The sequence below is a fragment of the Nesoenas mayeri genome, assembly GCF_963082525.1.
Source record: "Nesoenas mayeri genome assembly, chromosome: 3".
Taxonomy (NCBI): Eukaryota; Metazoa; Chordata; class Aves; order Columbiformes; family Columbidae; genus Nesoenas; species Nesoenas mayeri.
Genome location: NC_137544.1, coordinates 104,459,361 through 104,476,835, shown reverse-complemented (window position 1 = coordinate 104,476,835; position 17,475 = coordinate 104,459,361). Strand labels below are relative to the sequence as shown.

The window sequence follows — 17,475 nt, the reverse complement described above, 5'->3', positions numbered from 1 at the left end:
TGTAAGTTACCTAATGACCAAACTAATTCTTATTTATTTCATTAAAGGGTGCCTCTACTTCAGCTACTGAAAACTTTGGTCACCGAGCTAAACGTGCCAGAGTATCTGGAAAATCCCAGGATTTATCAGGTAATAACTTTTTCTACAAAAAAGAAGGTGGGGGAGAAGAGGTTGAGACATTTTGACTTTGCACACAACCCCACACACCACCCCCAAACACATTTTTTCTGTCTGTTCTCCTACTAAGAAACAGTAGTTAAAAACGACTGCAAACTTGTTCTGAACTTTAAAACTGGAAGCATGATTTTAATCTGATTTTTAGAATCTGGTCCTTTAGTCTGCCTGCTTCACTACAGGACCTTCATTTGGTGTGGGTTTTTTTTTTTTAGTGTTGTTTATGTTTGTTTGTTTTATTCTCCTCAAAGTGCTGTGTAGTTGTATCCAAGTTACTGTTAGCAGCAGTCATGCTGCAGTGGTGCAGCACTCTGACTGGGCTTATTTAGCATTTATCACACTGATGTATTGTTCCAGTATCTGTGTAGAGGTAGTTTTCGTATGCCATTATAGCACTTCATTGTGGAGAGAGGGAGATAGTTTGTGTGTTCAGAAGTAAAAAATACGTGTGCCTACATGCATATGTACATCTATTTCACACACATATACAGTATATGTACATTATATAATAAAGACATACATGCAATACATGTGTATATGATAATTATATACACATATGTAATGTATATTGTGTGTGTCTTTATTTGTAGATATATATGCCTGTGTGCGCATACACACACATATATAGGTGCATATATCCTGCTTGTTCTTTACGTCACTTTTCAGGCTCTCTGTTTTTACCCCTCTCTGTCTCATGACACACTCTCTAGTTCCAGATCTGCTGTCCCTTTTCCCTGTAAAATCAACACCGGTGCTTGCCAACTCCCATTTATGTGGTTTCTGTTACTTTTCTTGTGACTTTTTTATTTTCTTTCATTTTTTTTTTTCTTTTTCCTCCCAGTCTGTGTCTCTCTTAATATTGTGAATTAAAACTGAGCAGCTGGTATAAGACTTTTGTCCATTTTCGTTGTTTCTGTTGAAGTCTACTCTTTCTGTTTGCTCATCTTCTCCATAGCGTGGGTTTTATCTTTCAAGTGCTCTGTCTCTTCCCCCTCTGCTCTATTGTCCTCACCACTTGCACACCCCCTGCCTTTGATTAGCTCCTAATTTCAGCAGCTGTTTGAGAATCAGTTAACCTCAGATTTTTATTCTTGCAATAGCCAGAACCAGCTGAACATAAACCTGTGTCATTCTGCTTTCAGTTTCATTTCCTGATTTGATATCTGAAGCCTTGTGCAGAGTCGTCTTGTCATAGACTCAGTTTGTCTTGCCAGTTCCTAGTTTTTCTTCAAGGTCATTCACTTCTAGTGTGCTCTTTGTTACACTTTTACCCACCTCCTTGCTTTAGTGAAGGTATCTACTGAGTACTGTAGTGAAGATTATGTATGAACAACAGTAACTTCCAAAAGAATTCTCCACACTTTCACTGTGCATTCCTTTTGTTACATTCTTGTACCCATGTGCGGAAAGTATGGGGATTGTGGAAGCTTCTCCAGCATGGAATTACCAGAGGAATTGTAAACAATGATTTTATAATTATACTCCTAAAGATTGTATTCAAACCAGTTGCAGTCTTAACAAGGGAGTGTCCTTCTCAACTCTTTTCTGTTAATCTCTTTTCCAGTATGGATGATGGTTATTTTTAGTTTCCTCATTGAGTTTGAGATATTCTTCTAAATTTGTACAAGTATTGATTGCAGGGGGATTTTTTTCTTCCTGGTTTTTGCTGGCATAGATAATGATAGCTCTTCTCACTGAGTTGTAACCATGAGACTTTCTGGAATGTCATCAGTGTAGACAGTATGTTGTCATTTGGAACATATAGCTGTTTATTTTAGAAGTGTGGATGACTAGAAACACAGGAAGATGTCTTGGGGGAGGACTATTCCTTCTTGTATGGGCTCTGATTTGAGGAAAATTTGGTGGAGATGAAAGGAGAAATGCCAGTCGTTAGAGTTTCAACTGGAGCGCAGCCAATAGCTGAAAAAAACAGAAGACTATTCCTTATTTTAATACTTAGTTCAGAATTACTGTTGCTGAGAGAGAGTTGTTATTTGAAATTGTAAGGGGAAAAAAATATCGGTCTCAGCTATTATCAAACAGAACACATCAAAATTTTGACATATAGACATGTCTTTTTCTGTTATTTGCAACCCTGTCCACCAGTGGTCTCCACAATGGACAATGAGTTGTTCAATCCTGAGACAAAAAAGGTTAATGAATATACAAGAATCTTGACGGGAAAGCAACACATTAGAGAAAATACGTAAATAATTTTTCGCTTAAACCCTTCAGTGGAATACAAAAAATGAAGAAACCAAAAATTCGTGTAAGAAAAACGTATGATGGAGCTGTTTTGCTTATGTCACAAATTACTTCAACCTACGAATTCAGTATTTGTTTAACATCTGTGGAAAATGTTTACAGCTCTTAGATTTTATTAGTCCAAATGTTTGTATTCTATGCCGATATAGTATTTATTGATTTACAGAAATATTTAAATTTAATATATTTCCTCACGTTACCTTAACTGTGCATGCTTCTTCTTATTGGGATATTCACATTCTTTAGTACCACTTGTCCACTCACATAATTTAATCCAAGGTTTTAATCGTTTGACGTAGTCTTCCTTTTTGTTTATTACCGTGTAGGTTTTTTCCTCTCTTGCTTTAAGATTACTACATTTGCATATCCGTTTTATACTGGGCAGTTCTTGCTCATTTTTAACCATGTTCAGAAGCCTTCAGTTCAGAGACAAGTGATTTCTTTCTTTGACTGAACTCTGGAGTTCCAGTAGATGCCTGTGACTCTAGGTTGCTGGATCACTCCTTCATAATTCTGTACATTAGGTACATGTACTGCTCATAGTTCACAGAACTCGGTGCCTTTTAAAATTTATTATTGTCTTTTTTGTAAGATATCTTTCCAAGAACACTGCATGCTGTGTTTTCTGACAATTTCTACTTCTTAGCAAGAAAATATTTTTACTAAGTTCTTCCTTACAGAGCAAAAGCTATTTGTCTATATCTTCACTAAAAAGGACAAAAATGGTATCCATACAAGACATAATTTACAGTTTGGGATTCATGTGACGGCATTCTTGGGCTTTGTACAAAGAAAATTCACTTTCAGGCAGCTTTCCCTGCCCTTTGTGTTGGTATTACAATACTAGTTTCTATCTGCTAAACGATCAAAATTGAAACCAAATTATCTTCACCCATATCCTGTGGAAACAGAATGACTTAACTAGCTGTGTTTCTAGTTTTCAGTTGTCTAGTAAGTTAACACTTAATTAAAATTATAAATAGTTCAACTGTCAACTTGTGCTAGGGCAAAGATAAAGATTGGTGATGATCTCTTACACTTTATTTTTATTCTTGTCTATTTTTAACGCTTATTTAAAAAATTCTCATTTTTTTTCCATAAGAGAATGTGTTTTGCACTGAACCTTCACTTTTTCAATAGGTATAAAACTGTTGGGAGTAGCAGCACACAAATGTTTCTGGTTTGCCAGACAAACCTCTTAAACTGTTTCAGCTTGTTTTTTGTCAACTGGGAAGAATAACATATTGAATGTATCCTTGCTCTGACAGATTACTAGAAGATACCCAAAATGTGAAGTGTGAATTTATAAAACAAAACCATGGAGTTCTCTCTGGGACCCAGAGATATTTAAGTCTTTACATTAAGAAGTGAATTATCTTTTTCAAATTATACTGGAAAATTCCATCTAGTAATCACTGAATCAGTGATTTGAGTGGAGAAATCTTACATCAACCCCTTCTTTGTAATTGAGCAGAAGGGCAATTTAAATTAAATCTCTCACTTCTACAGAATTATAGCTAAAGGTGGGTGAGGATAGCAAACACCTGTAAAATCATCCTTTTTCTTAATTGCAAGAAGTTTTCCGTCACTTTCAAATTGGTCCCTGCCTCTTGCATTAAGGCAATGCACCTGGATTTGAAATTTCATTTTGAGATGGGGCGTAGGGAAGAAAATTGGAGTGTGAACTGTTGAGCAATGGGAGGCCTTGTGCCGATGAACTTCCCTCTTCAGTAAAATACTAGCCAAGGTCTTAACATACATAAACTCAAAGGAAGAAAAAATTCTGCAGGTTGTTTAGGGAAGTAACTGATTGTCTTGAGAATAAGATCAAATTGTATGCCTCAGGGGTTGTGTGTTAAAAGGGGAAGCCAGGTCATGGAAGGCTTGTGACGATTTACTGCCTTGCGTTCACAATGTGGCATTTTGGCTTGGAAGACAGTAGAAGACTGTATCTCTGCGTTTAACTGGAAAGCTACCAGAAAAATATTAATTCAAAAGCAGCGTCCAATTAACCTGTGATACATTTCAAGGGTAATTAGGACTGTAGAATTAATTGCTACTACTTGCCTGACACACAGGAAAGAACCTTTATGGAAAAGGACCTTTTTAAAAAATAGCACTGATGGTGCATATAACATTTTCTGGTGATGCCCAACAGTGCTTACCTTATAGACTACTGGTATATGCTCCCCAAAGGCCTCTTGAGCGTAAGGCCCTTCCAGACTTTTTCCTTGTTTTTCACCAGATCTCCTAACTTACTGGCTTGTAAGGTTTTGTGGTTCTGGGTGTATGTGAGGTTTTTTGTTTGTATGTTTTTCGTGTGGGTTTTTTGGGGGGTGGGTTTGTTTTGTTTATGTTTTAGTTTGTCTTGGTTTTATGTTGTGGGAGGTGGTTGTTTTTGGGGGGTTTTTGTTAGGTTCTGTTGGTTTTTTTGTTGTTGTTGTGTGTGTGTGTTTGTTTGTTTGTTTTTTTAATAGTTTCTTAATCTGGCATTAAAAACGAACTGTCTTGCCCAGCTTCTGAACTTTCATTCCAGTCTCCTTCCTGTGCCTATGCTCACACTTCTGTACCTTGCAAAGAACTACAAGAAGCTGATCCATAAAAAAAATAGTTTAGAGGAGGATCGGTAAAGTTGAGGACAAAAATTCTGTTCTGTACATGATCAGTGCTGTCAACCTAAAGGATAGTTTGGATATGTGGAATGGCGAGACTTGTTGTTTTTCTACAGCATGGATTGTTGTTGGAATAAAGTGGCAAGTAGCTATAATTTATGACTAATCTGTGTTACTCTTAAAAGCAGCCATCAGTTGTGTAAATGCCCTCCTGATGTCTTAGAGAAAATCAGCATTTGTGAATCACCGAGGTGATACTCATACAGTGGTGCAACAAGGAACAGGTTCAGGGAAAGTCACTGCAAAGTCAGTAATATTTCAGAATTTCTTCTAACTGATCTGACCACAGATAGAAGTATGACACCCTGGAAAAACAGCTTTAATCAGTTCTCTCTTAGCACACAGGTTCTGGTGATACAGTTTGTAGACCACAGTTTTTAGCATCTTTGTAAAAGCCACAGTTCTCCACTTTTCTCTCTTAGCTGGAAATAATGTAGCTATTTGTGCTGCTTTGCCCAGGGAAGACTATTTTTCAGAATGTTATTCCCTCAAATTTAGTAGTTCATCTTTCTGAGGGTCACTTTAGTAGTCTTCCTGTAATAGCCAAAATCACGATCCTATTGCTCCCTAGGTTCAAATGTTCTAGGAAAAAATGAATAATGCAAGGGGCATTGCATGCGTGTAATTGTGTAGTGAATGCAGCAGGAGCTTTTAATGCCTTGCATATACAAATCCTCTACACTTGGAAGCTATTCTTTATGGTTCTGCCTGAGAAAGGATCCTGAAGGCAATAACCAAGCAAGCAAGCTGTGCAAACAGAACTCCCGTGGGTGAAGATACCGGCCGCAGAGGGAACTTGTGAGAGCACAAACTGCAGATGGGGTTTCCCAAATAACTGTCACATGTAGAGCAGGCACGGGCCCCAGAGCAGGGGTTTGACCCAGTGCACTCACATCTCCACACAGCGACAGGGGAATGTCTCTTTCTCCAATCTCTCTCAAGAAATACGACATCTGGCAAGGCTAACACTTCTGGCTTAGATTTTTTTTTTCATTTTAAAAGGAAGAGCGTAAATGGGAGTAAGTGGAAGGAGGAGACTTTGAAATTACTGCTGGCTACTGATTTCCTGCATCCCAGATGTCCTTTTTCCTAATGTGTTCATTGTGGAAGAACAAGGAAGCTTTACTAGTAGTTTTTCCAGGCAGTGACTATTTCTGAGTAGATTCTTTTGTGTTTGAAAATATTTGCGGAGATTTTGACTTTGGGACTGGATTATTGTTATGAGGGTTAATTGAACCACAATGAAGCTAATAGCAGTGTGGAGCCAGTGTATCTGGAACATGTGCAGTAGCCTACTTAATATCTGCAATTGTAAATTTTATATATAGTATATACAATTGCAATTGTAAATTGTATGTACATTGTATATTCCTCCAACAAAAGAGATGTGAACTAAAAAAGTTTGAGAGAATGCTTGAAGTCTGTAGCTTCTACCTGACTCCAGCGTGAACCATTTACCACTTTTTTTTCCTTTATATTTAGATGAAATGTACTTTAAAAAAGCCCAAATAAAACAAAAGAACAAAACCAAACCAAAAAGGAAAACAACCAAAGAAACCACCAAACCAAAAAAACCTTCTCTGAGCTCATTAGTATTTTAAATGCGAATCTTTCAAGTGACAAGCTGGTGATCTATTTCGGTCACAATTTGGGCTGGTTAAGTATGTCAATAATCTGATATAGATTACTGTTTAATAGCAGCACCTGCAGAACAATATCTTCAGGAGAAGTTGCCAGATGAAGTGGTTCTGAAGATCTTTTCCTACCTGCTGGAGCAGGATCTCTGTAGAGCAGCTTGTGTGTGTAAACGCTTCAGTGAACTGGCTAATGATCCAATTTTGTGGTAAGTGAAAAGCTATTCCTTGTTATCATGAGAAATATTAGGTGTGCTGCACAAGATGCCAGTACAATAGAAGAATTGAAATGTTGGTTGCCATTAGTTGAATTAAAACCAATTGTATTTTAATATGCATGGTTTATTTAAGCATTACTTGTTACTTACAAATCTCTGATTATATCTGTTAAATAGTAAAACTTTTGATTCTGTAGTAGTAGAGATACCAGTTAAATAATTGCTAGTTTAAAAATCAATGAGGTACTCCTTCAGTAGCCGTTCCTTTCCTTCTTCCCCTCTTTAACCTTTTTCACGCTTCTTTGGGGATTGTGTTCCTTTATGCAAAAGAAGACGCACATTTCTTAATGTTAAATGCAAATTTTGTCTAGTGTTACTAACAGGTTTGGCTTGATTTTTATTTGTTTTGTTTAATGGTTGAATACTGAGGCTGTTTTCCTCCATGTGAATCTACCCTACCCAGGGTTATTGAGAGCTTGGATAAATGGGATCTAAATTTGCATTACTTTATAAAGGAAAAAATAACATGTGTTTCTTAGGCTGTTTTTGTTTGTGTGGTTTGATTTTTTTTTTTTTTTTTTTTTTAATAGAGATTAAGACTAAAAGAAAATTGAATATAACATGACAAAAATGTGGTTTTTTCCTGTCCTAAAGACAGTTTTGGGGATGTCTTGTCAGATGAATTGCAATAACTGAGATTCATAGGATCATTTTGATTGGAATAGACCCTCATGATCATAGAGTCCAACGATAACCTAACCGAACTCGAGCACTAAACCATGTCCTTAAGAACCACATCTAGATGCCTTTTAAACATCTCCAAGGATGGTGACTCCACCAATGTGGAGTTCCAGTGCCTGACAACCCTTTCTGTGAAGAAGTTTGTCCTAATATCCAGTCTAAACCTCCCCTTGAGACCATTTCCTCTTGTCCTGTCACTTGTTGCTTGGGAGAAGAGCCCAACCTGCTCCATGTTACAGCCTCCTTTCAGGTAGTTGCAGACAGCGATAAGGTCTCCCCTCAGCCTCCTTTTCTCCAGGCTGAACAGCCCCAGTTCCCTCAGCCGCTCCTCATCAGACTTGTGCTCCAGACCCCTCACCAGCTTCATCACCCTCCTCTGCACTCTCTCTAGTATTTCCATGTCCTTCTTATGATGAGGGGCCCAAAACTCAACACAGGATTCAAGGTGAGGCCTCACCAGTGCCCAGTGCCGAGATTCAGTGGCATCATGTAAGTCTGGGCTTAATATCAGCAGGCTCAGACACTGCAATTTTTTGTATTCTAATGCTAATCAAAAGAATCCAATTGTGTGCTTCATGTGCTGTTTTCTATTTAAGGCACTGTAATCTGTCCACTGAGTAACTCTTTTGGAAATACAGTACATAATTTGTTCCCTGAATGCATTTTTCAGCCTTTTTTTGGCAAGGTGGGGAAGGGCTGGTGGGACACTTTGTCTTAAGTTTTGTTGTTCTTATGCTACTAGCTTTCCTAAGTGTTAAGGTAATGAGATAGTTAATGTAGAATTACACTTTGATTCCACGAACAGTGTAAGTAGAAGCTTGAATGTCTTCATTGGAAGTTACATTTTGAGAACTCTCTTGCTTGGATCGTGAAACACGTGTCAAAATTATTCTTGGAAAAACACAGAAGTCAGTTCAACGTAAAAATTGTTTTGGAAATATTTTAAAGTGATTGGTACTGATCTTGGTCAAATTTACTGTCACAGTCTGGAAAATACTGTTGGAAAAACCCTGGTTTTCAACATTGGATGTGTTACATTAAAATCGAAGAATAGTCAGAAATACATTAATTTTATTTTCTACTTGCCACTGCTCAGGAAAAGATTGTATATGGAAGTATTTGAGTACACTCGTCCAATGATGCATCCCGAACCTGGTAAATTTTATCAGATTAATCCAGAAGAATATGAACATCCAAATCCCTGGAAAGAAAGCTTTCAGCAACTGGTAACAGTATTATTCATTTATATTCCAATTTAAAGATGGTTTATAACAGTAAAAACCTCAACTTCTGAAATGTGGCTGACAGTAGTAATTTTGGTTTTAGACTTTAAATAAGATGACGAGACTGAGGAGGTGGGGAGACATCTCTGCATTGTGTTACACAACAGAGAGGGATGTGAAGTTATGTCCTGTTTTGGGGTCCACCTTAGGCAGACACATCATGGGAAAGATGCTTGAGCATCTGGCTCTTATCTTGGGCTTTCCTCATGTTTTTTGCATCACTGAAATTCTGTGGGAGAGGTAGTCATGGCCTGTGACTCACAAATAAACTTGAAATATATTGTTTTCATCATATGTTAAGGTAGTGTGCATATCAGTTGTCAGATTCATATGCATACTCCTCTAGTAAACCAAACAGTATATATTGATATCACCATTTCAGCTGATGTGACTGGAGCTGCACAGGTAATTGAACCTCTAATCCAGAGCATCAAAGGTATTCTAAGAATGGCTGGGCATGATATTTGAAAAACAGAAGTAAGAGAAATAGATACCAAGGCCAGTGTTTTATACAAGGCTGTGTGTAATTGGTTGATGAAATTCTGAAGCTTGTTGAGGACAAATACTTGATTTGGCTTTTTTGTGCAGTACTCACATGTGAAGATACAGGGTTCTGTTTTCTTCACCATATAAATGCAGTTTGTTTTGTGGCAAGCTGCTGGAAAATCAAAAGAGCATCTTTTGTGGAGTGTATAAGGTATATGAGGCTTTTCAGTCAGTTTAGAGGCTTCTGGCTGTAGGTTAGCCTCTTGGTTTAGCTGATCACTCTCTTAGCCTCAGATGTTTTTAGGTATTGCCATTTCAAATTGGGTGCCTCATATGGGAGATCAGAATATGATCCATAGTTCCTGGAACAAACCAGTATCAGCAAATGGCTTGCTAATTAGGGGATTTGTGTGTATGCTTACAGATCCACCTATCTGCAAGCTTATCATAAACTTTTTTCCTTGTTTCAGTACAAAGGAGCACATGTCAAGCCAGGTTTTGCTGAACACTTCTACAGTAATCCTGCAAGATATAAAGGAAGAGAAAATATGTTGGTATGTTTCTAAAGCAGTTCTTAAGGATATATATCTGCATGATTATTTCTCTCTAAACTTGTCCCTTTTCTTCTAGTATTACGATACCATTGAGGACGCTCTTGGTGGAGTTCAAGAAGCTCATTTTGATGGGCTTATCTTTGTTCACTCTGGTATATATACAGATGAATGGATATATATAGAATCTCCAATCACCATGATCGGTGCAGGTATTTAAACTGAGAGCATCTTTGTCTTAACATACGACCTGTGTTAATTACTACCTTAATTACAAAGATATTCTGGTGTACTAAATATTCAGTATAAATGCTTGTCTTTCTTCAGCAGCCTATTAAGTGTTTTCTGTACAAGTGGCACTAACTAAAAAACAGCTGATGCTTCAGACTGAAGTACCATTGTCTGCTTTGTTAGTTCTTGGAATAACTTATTTATCTTTTTATTTTGTTAGAAGAAAAAAATCAAATTTGTCAGAAAGCATATTCAGTTACAGGACTGCAGTTGAAATTTTCAGGTGGTTCTTACAAAATTTGTTTATATATAACCTATCTCCAGAGTAGAATCCAGCAGCGGGAGCAAGCCCAAATTAGTATCTGTCCCATTTTTGTCAGCATTGTAATTCCATCATGAGGAAGTAAATGAGAGCATCCAGCAGAAAGATTCTGAGGCTGGAGGTTCTTTCTCTGTTTGTCTCCCAGCTGTTCCTATAAAGGAGAACCTTTATGGAGAAGACGACTTTCAGAATAGGAAAGTTTTAGGAAGTTAATATAAAGTAATATACCTGGCTGCAAATAATGGTGCTTGTGGAACTGTTTGCTTTTCCTGTCCCCACTGTGAGCATGCTAATTCCCTGTAGCAGGAGAGAATGGGAAGAATTTAGCCTGTGTTAATGCCTGGTAGAGATCTTGGTTAAGATGTCTCAGACCTCTTGTTCCTGCGGTGACCCAGAAGTGAACTGTCTGCTTCTGATGATTTTTCTGAGATACTGCCAGTCTGGGCTGATTGTGCTTTTTGTTTGGTTTTTGAAAAAAGTCCCTCTGTTCAAGTATCTATTTATTCTGTGTACCAGCTGTTCTGTTCTTGAGTGATTAACCTGTTCTTGCACTTCTTGCCTGGGTTTTACAGCCTTGGCAGTGAGAGTGGTTTGGACCAATGCAGTCACGTTATTCCAGTGTTAGCCTTAAAACTTATCCCTGCAGATCTGCGAGATGCAGCTGTGTTGGTATGTTAGTTTGTTGGTTTGTGACTACGTTTCTGAAGCTGACATCCTAAACATCCTCACTTAACGGCGCTTTGGTTTGTGTTGTTGGAGAGGTTTTGGAGCACAAACTGGATTCCTTTTGGATGAGACTGACTGATATGTTCCTGGAATACTCTAACTGCACTGTGGTAGTTGGTGTGTGTTCAGTCTGAGGGACCAGGCTAGGACTAGTCCAAAATCAGTCTCTTCTATGCTCCCTGTCCTGCAATATACATGGTGTGGATCTCTGATCCTCAGCACTGTTTCACTCTGTTGTACCACTCATGTTTTGCTGCAGTGCCTGCTAATGCAGACATGGCTTCAGACAAATAACAAAATACCCCTGAGTTCTGTTTCAGATAGATGGCAGTAAAAATGCTTGTACATATTAATAAAGTGTTTAAAATCTAGGAGAAGCTGGATCAGCGCTGTCCTGAGTTTCATGAGATGACAGCTTCAATATCTGGTTAAACTTGTACATGTTCTCTGGCTCTTTTTAAGTTCTGAAAGTCCCTCTGCTTTCCCTTCTACTGGAATTAACCTAAGTTACTCAGAAAAAACAGTTAACTACAGTTCTTTAAAAGCAAAGGATCTGTATTGTGTATTTTTGTAACAAAATAGCTGTCTTGGGGAACAAAAGCTCTGAGAAGAATCCAGAAATGCTAGATGTATTTATATTTTGGTTTCTGGCACTGCTTTCTCTTCACTTCCTCAGACTTTCTCCTCTGAATGGTCAGTGACATTGTAGAGAGAGTCAATTTTCATTTGTCTGGAAAAGAAAACAAATTAAAGTGAACCACTAAGCCTTGGAGAACTACCTCTTCTCTGCTCAGTCTGGCATGCTTTTCAAAATGGCAGGATTAAGGCAGCACCAAATCTCTCTGCAATTCTACTCAAATTTCTTTAATAGTTTCTTCTGCTGACTTCTGAAGTAGCACAGCATTATTAGATACACAACTTTACATACCTTGAGCTTTCACGAAGATTCTGCTTTCTCATAGAAGCAAAATATTCTTACATAATAATATCTGGCGTTCTAGGTTAGTTCTGTTTTATTTTGCGTTTTTTAAATTTGTTTCCTTAAATCTAGGGGAAGGAGTCAGGTTAAGAAGGAAGCCTTGGAGGTATTATTAGTACTGTGGCTTGTCTGAAATGTCAAGTAAGAAGCAAGAGTAGATGTACTGTAGGGAGATGGATACGTCTGGTTCGGTGTACAGAAATACCTATGAATTTCTTAAAATAATTCAGTTTTCCAGGGTTGAGGACGGGGGTGTCAGATTACTACAGAAACACAAGCCTTCCACGGTGAAGTCTTCTCATTCAGGACATGAATCCTCTCATCTTAATGGCTGAGTTTCAGCAGTTGTACAGACATGTGTCCTAATCTCAGAATCTTCACTAAATACATTGGGATTTTTTTCTTTATTTTAGGAGATACAGTTTTCACTTTTTCCCTTTATTTTCCACTTAAGTAATGTGCAAGTAAGTGAAAAAAAGGATTATCAAAGGATTTTCCAATGAAGAAAAAAAAATCTTTAAAGAAAAAAAAAAGTAATTTTAAGGGTAGAAAAACTGGGTATTTTTTTACTTTTGAGTGCAAGAGAACTTCAACATGTCTGAACTCTTCCTTAAATAACAATTCTGTGTCTTTGAATTGAAAATTATACTTTAGACTAGTCTAGAGCTGTGTTCTTAGCAGATTTTAAAGACTGCAAGATCTGAAAGGACCTCTGCATTTTTTTTGCCTGATACGATTGAACTAGGGTCACAATTATTTCCTGCAGAATCTAGTTATTTTTCTATTAATGTACTGAAAAGTGAAATTGTTCTGTTCCTTTTGAGGAATAAAAGAATTCTGCAGCAATATCCAGATAACTTTTAATTCTTTAGGCAGACCCTTATGGTAGACTTTCTGTCTAATTATTTCTAAACGGTCTCATCTTGGTTCTTAAACTGGGCATGAATTTATCTCCCGTGGACCATGACTCCCTTAGACTTCAGCAAATTTTTGAGTTCTTGAGGGCTATGGCTTGCTTGATTACAAAACCAGTGGCCCTGTTCCATTTCTTATACTGATGTCTCTCTTCTAAAGTGGTTTAAGCCAAAAGTGGAATGGATGTTGCAGAGAATTTCAGTGATGCATTTAGAATGAAAACAACACTTGAGCAGGTTCCCTTCCCTCTCCGGTCTTTTCTTAGGGGAGGATCTAAGTGCAGTGGTCTTAGTAATTGACATGTTCCATAATGGGCATCCTGGGACCTCCCAGCCTTGGAGACCTATAAAGTAACTCCCATGTGGAGAACAGGAGAACATCATCCAAGTCACGGCAAACACCTCCAAGCACACAGTTCCACAAAACTCTCCACTGTGTTTGATAGTGTTTCAGAGCATCCAGTGTGAAGTGCAGTTTTTTTCCTTGTCTCCCTAAGAGGAGAACACAATTCTGATATTCATTTATGGCTCTTTAATTTCCTGTTAAGTGCTCCATTTATTTTCTGGTTTTGGCTCATCTGCAGTCTTGTGGTGCTGTTTGTTTTTTTTTTCTCAGATGAAGTGTGAGTGCCAGTGCATTTGCACCATGGTGAAAAACAGTTAATTATATAGAAACGTTACCAGGCCACAGAAAAATACCTATGTCCTCATCAAAGCCTCTTTTAGTTATCTAGTATTGAGTTGATAGTGGTATGAAGAAGAGCTAGACTACCTTAAAATATATGCAGCTCTGCAGTAATGAGAGCAGGGATCTGGCTTTTAGATAGTCAGAATAAGCTGGATAATGATGTAAATCTTGCTTCGTTCTGCCTGGCACCTTTCTACCTGAGTGATAAAGAACAGGACATACCACTTGTCTGTACTGGTGTCAAAAGACAACAGAAAAAGATCTGTTCCTGAGAAATCCTGTGTGTAGGCTCTTCAATAAAATACAGAATTTAGGGCAAATACCTGGTCACATTTGTGTGCCTGGAGTTGGGAATGGTTTGAAATTGCTGTCAGGTAAGCTAAGCTATCTGCTATAGTACATGAAACTTCCGTATTTATATTTCACGAATTGAGGAAGGCCTCTTCTGGCTTGTGTATTTTAAATGCAGTTTTGAATCAAACTATCTTGCTTGCGAATGAGTATTGTTGAATTTATACCCACGTAAACCTGTTGCTAACTTGTGCTCCCTCTGCTGGCTGTTGCCAGGCCCATGTAAACATCTTGTCTGCGGTTAAGGATGAAGAATAGAGCAGAGCCTTGCTTGTAACACGGGAAATCAAACTGCAGATTATGACAATTTGCAAATGAACCATTTTGAAACCTTCTGTACATACTTTCAGAAGGATAGTTCAATCCAATCTTAAAGCATTTTTTTCTAAAGATTAATGAGGACATCAGTTCAAAACTATGAATCTTACATTTGAGAAGTGTGGAGAGGTGACTTGTAGGTCATGAGCAGATTACTAAGAAAGTGTTTAAATTGATTTGAATTAGGGATGGAATTTATGTATTTACCTTTAATAAAAGGGTTTAGAATACCAAAATAAATTGTACTGAGTAACAGAATTTCAGTGTCTCTAGACTGGAATTTGTATTTAAACTGTTCATTCAGTTTGTAATAAGTATTAGTCAAAAACTAGCTCTGTACAAGTCAAGATTTTTCTCATTGGTGCTAGATATTCAATTGGTGCAAGATTGGCTTAGTTAAAGACTAGTTTCTTTGTCTATTTTAAGATTCTTGACATAAAGACTATGTGTGAAGAAGAGTGTTCATTTTCCTTTGTTACTGTGAAGATAATTCTGTAAGTTTTTTTTCAGCTGCATAAACTAAGACTTATTAAATGTCTTCTTTACAGCACCTGGAAAAGTAGCAGATAAAGTTATAATAGAAAACACTAGAGATTCCACCTTCGTTTTTATGGAGGGTTCTGAAGATGCCTATGTTGGATATATGACAATCAGGGTAAGAAACTCAAACTTGAGCAGAGCTTTTAATCTCATTTTAATGCCTAAGCAATTATATAAATACTGCATTTCTGTGTTGTCTTCCTTTTTCAGTTCAACCCTGATGACAAATCTGCTCAGCACCACAATGCACATCACTGCTTAGAGATTACCGTGAACTGCAGTCCAATTATAGATCACTGTATTATTCGAAGTACTTGTACGGGTTAGTGGGCTTTTTATTTTTTGAAATTAACACTGTTTAAAGTTATTAAACTAACCAGGATACATGGAAGCAGCACACAAATTTATCAATATTGCCATATTTCATATTTTGATGCAGGTGTTTAATACAGGTCTGCAAGCCTTATTGCTTTGAAATGGCATTATTACAATGATATCTTTGTGTACAAGGCCGTTGTGATAACCAAGGGTCTCTTAGTTGAATCAGCTTGGACTTTCTGGGCAGTTAGTTTAAAACCTGAAAAGTGACAGTGTATGTAAACTTACCTGGTTTTGGGCTATATAGTTGTGGTTGCAGGAGAGTGTATTTGAAGGGGGCACACATGGGATTTCTACATTAGGTTCATTACAAGATGCAGTGTTGGGATTGATGGCATTAAAACAGTCATGAGCTGTAACTGCTAAGCTAAGTTCACTTTCCTGTCAAGAGTGGAGTGATTTGACATACTCAAAGTATGAATTCTTAGCTATACAGGCAGAAGAAATGCATAGTGTGGAAAGTTAGTCTCATTTTACCATCAGAAATAATGAGCAAATTGTACTGCCTGATTTGGGAAACACTGGTAATCTGGAAGGAAAGGGTCAGAGGCAGTGAAAGCGAGAACCTGAATGGTAATTCAGTTGTTGGCAGGAAGACGTGGCAGCTCACCGGCACAAGACATGGTGAGTTTAATGTGTTTGAACACAAGCAGATGAAATGGAGTTGGTGTGTCAGAAGAGAGGTGCCGGAGAATTAAGGTATTGAGCTGTAGCGTGGAAACGACAATATGAACTTCACATACCTAAGTTCAGCTAGTGAAACAGAATGGATCTTTACAGCAGGCTGCACGTAAAGGTTGCTCAGCTCAATATAAAGGTGAGGAAACGAGATCTTCAGCTAGACAAACTACACTTTTCAGGTATTAACTATAGAGGAGGGAATTCTGCAGGGAACTGTAATAAGAACAGTGGAAGGATTCCTTGTCTGTGGCTTGTAGAGGAAGATCTGTTCCTTCTCAGAGGTGTCAGACTATAAAACACAACTTCACTTTTGGTCAAGGCAGCTCTACGCTTCACATCACCATCTGTTTTATTGGAGACATATCAGCTAATGTGTGGAAGTGTTAAAAATGAGAAAAAGAGGAACAAAGGGACAGGTAGCTGCTCTCAGTATCTAGACTTCTTTGTTTAATGCTAAATACTGAGACACTGAAATAAATGAAGAAAATTTTTTCTTGAAGTTTCTATATACCAACATATTACCAATATTGGGGACCGTGGTAACAACTGAGAGGAGTTAGATTAATTTCTTGGACCACGTTCAGCTTGGTTATAAAAGCAGTTTGAAGTGCTTCATGGCTTCATATTGAAAGGTGCTTGTAGATAAGCTAGTAAGGTCTTGATGTTTTGGTGAGTGAAAGTTGTTCATTAAAATTAAGGTTTAATTTTTTCATTACTACTTTTAATTATGAAAGACTGTTTCTGAGGATTTGGTACTTTTTCCTTTAAATACTCTGGATTTCTGTGGTTTTGCTGCATTGCATTGTTGCTTCTCTTTCTCCAAAGTTAAAATTTCTGGTCGATTTTGGAGGCTGTATGTAGGCTCTACTATCATCACTTATTGATTATTAATTTTTATTGACTTTTTAAATCCTACCAAGCCTTGCTGTAACCTCAGGAAATCCTGAGTGTGTGTAAAAAGGGAAGAAGAGTGGCAGTCTGCCAGAAAAGTCATTTAGTGTTTCCAAGTCAATGACATCTCTGAAATATTGTTCCATAAAGCATTCAAAAATCTCTTTCCTAGCACATGCTTGATACCCTTTCTTTAGAACTCCTAATTGCATTAAAGCATATTTCTACATTATGTCATATGTAAAGTTCTTAATGTATATAATATGTAAAGGTGGGAGCTATGTAAGTGCTAGTGATTTAAGCTGGAAGTCTCCTGCTGCCAATCCAAAGCATCTTTGAAATATTTTAAAATAAAGTTTAAATGGCAAGATCCTGAGTCTGGAGCTTCTATTGCATATATTGTAGAGGAAATCTGTATTAGTCTGCACCTTG

General features: G+C 37.6%; 1 protein-coding gene across 2 annotated transcripts in view; it reads left to right on the top strand.

The window, feature by feature from the left end:
• FBXO11 (F-box protein 11) overlaps window positions 1–17,475 on the top strand; it is a 77,743-nt gene that overhangs the window by 36,634 nt on the left and 23,634 nt on the right. The window contains exons 3-9 of one of the 2 annotated variants that reach the window (XM_080341095.1): window positions 48–129; window positions 6,813–6,954; window positions 8,801–8,930; window positions 9,944–10,027; window positions 10,104–10,236; window positions 15,102–15,208; window positions 15,304–15,415. In XM_080341095.1, coding sequence (XP_080197221.1) covers window positions 48–129; window positions 6,813–6,954; window positions 8,801–8,930; window positions 9,944–10,027; window positions 10,104–10,236; window positions 15,102–15,208; window positions 15,304–15,415 — 790 coding nt within the window. Of the gene's footprint in view, window positions 1–47; window positions 130–6,809; window positions 6,955–8,800; window positions 8,931–9,943; window positions 10,028–10,103; window positions 10,237–15,101; window positions 15,209–15,303; window positions 15,416–17,475 lie in introns of both variants that reach the window. The other variant, XM_080341094.1, reaches the window with a different exon arrangement.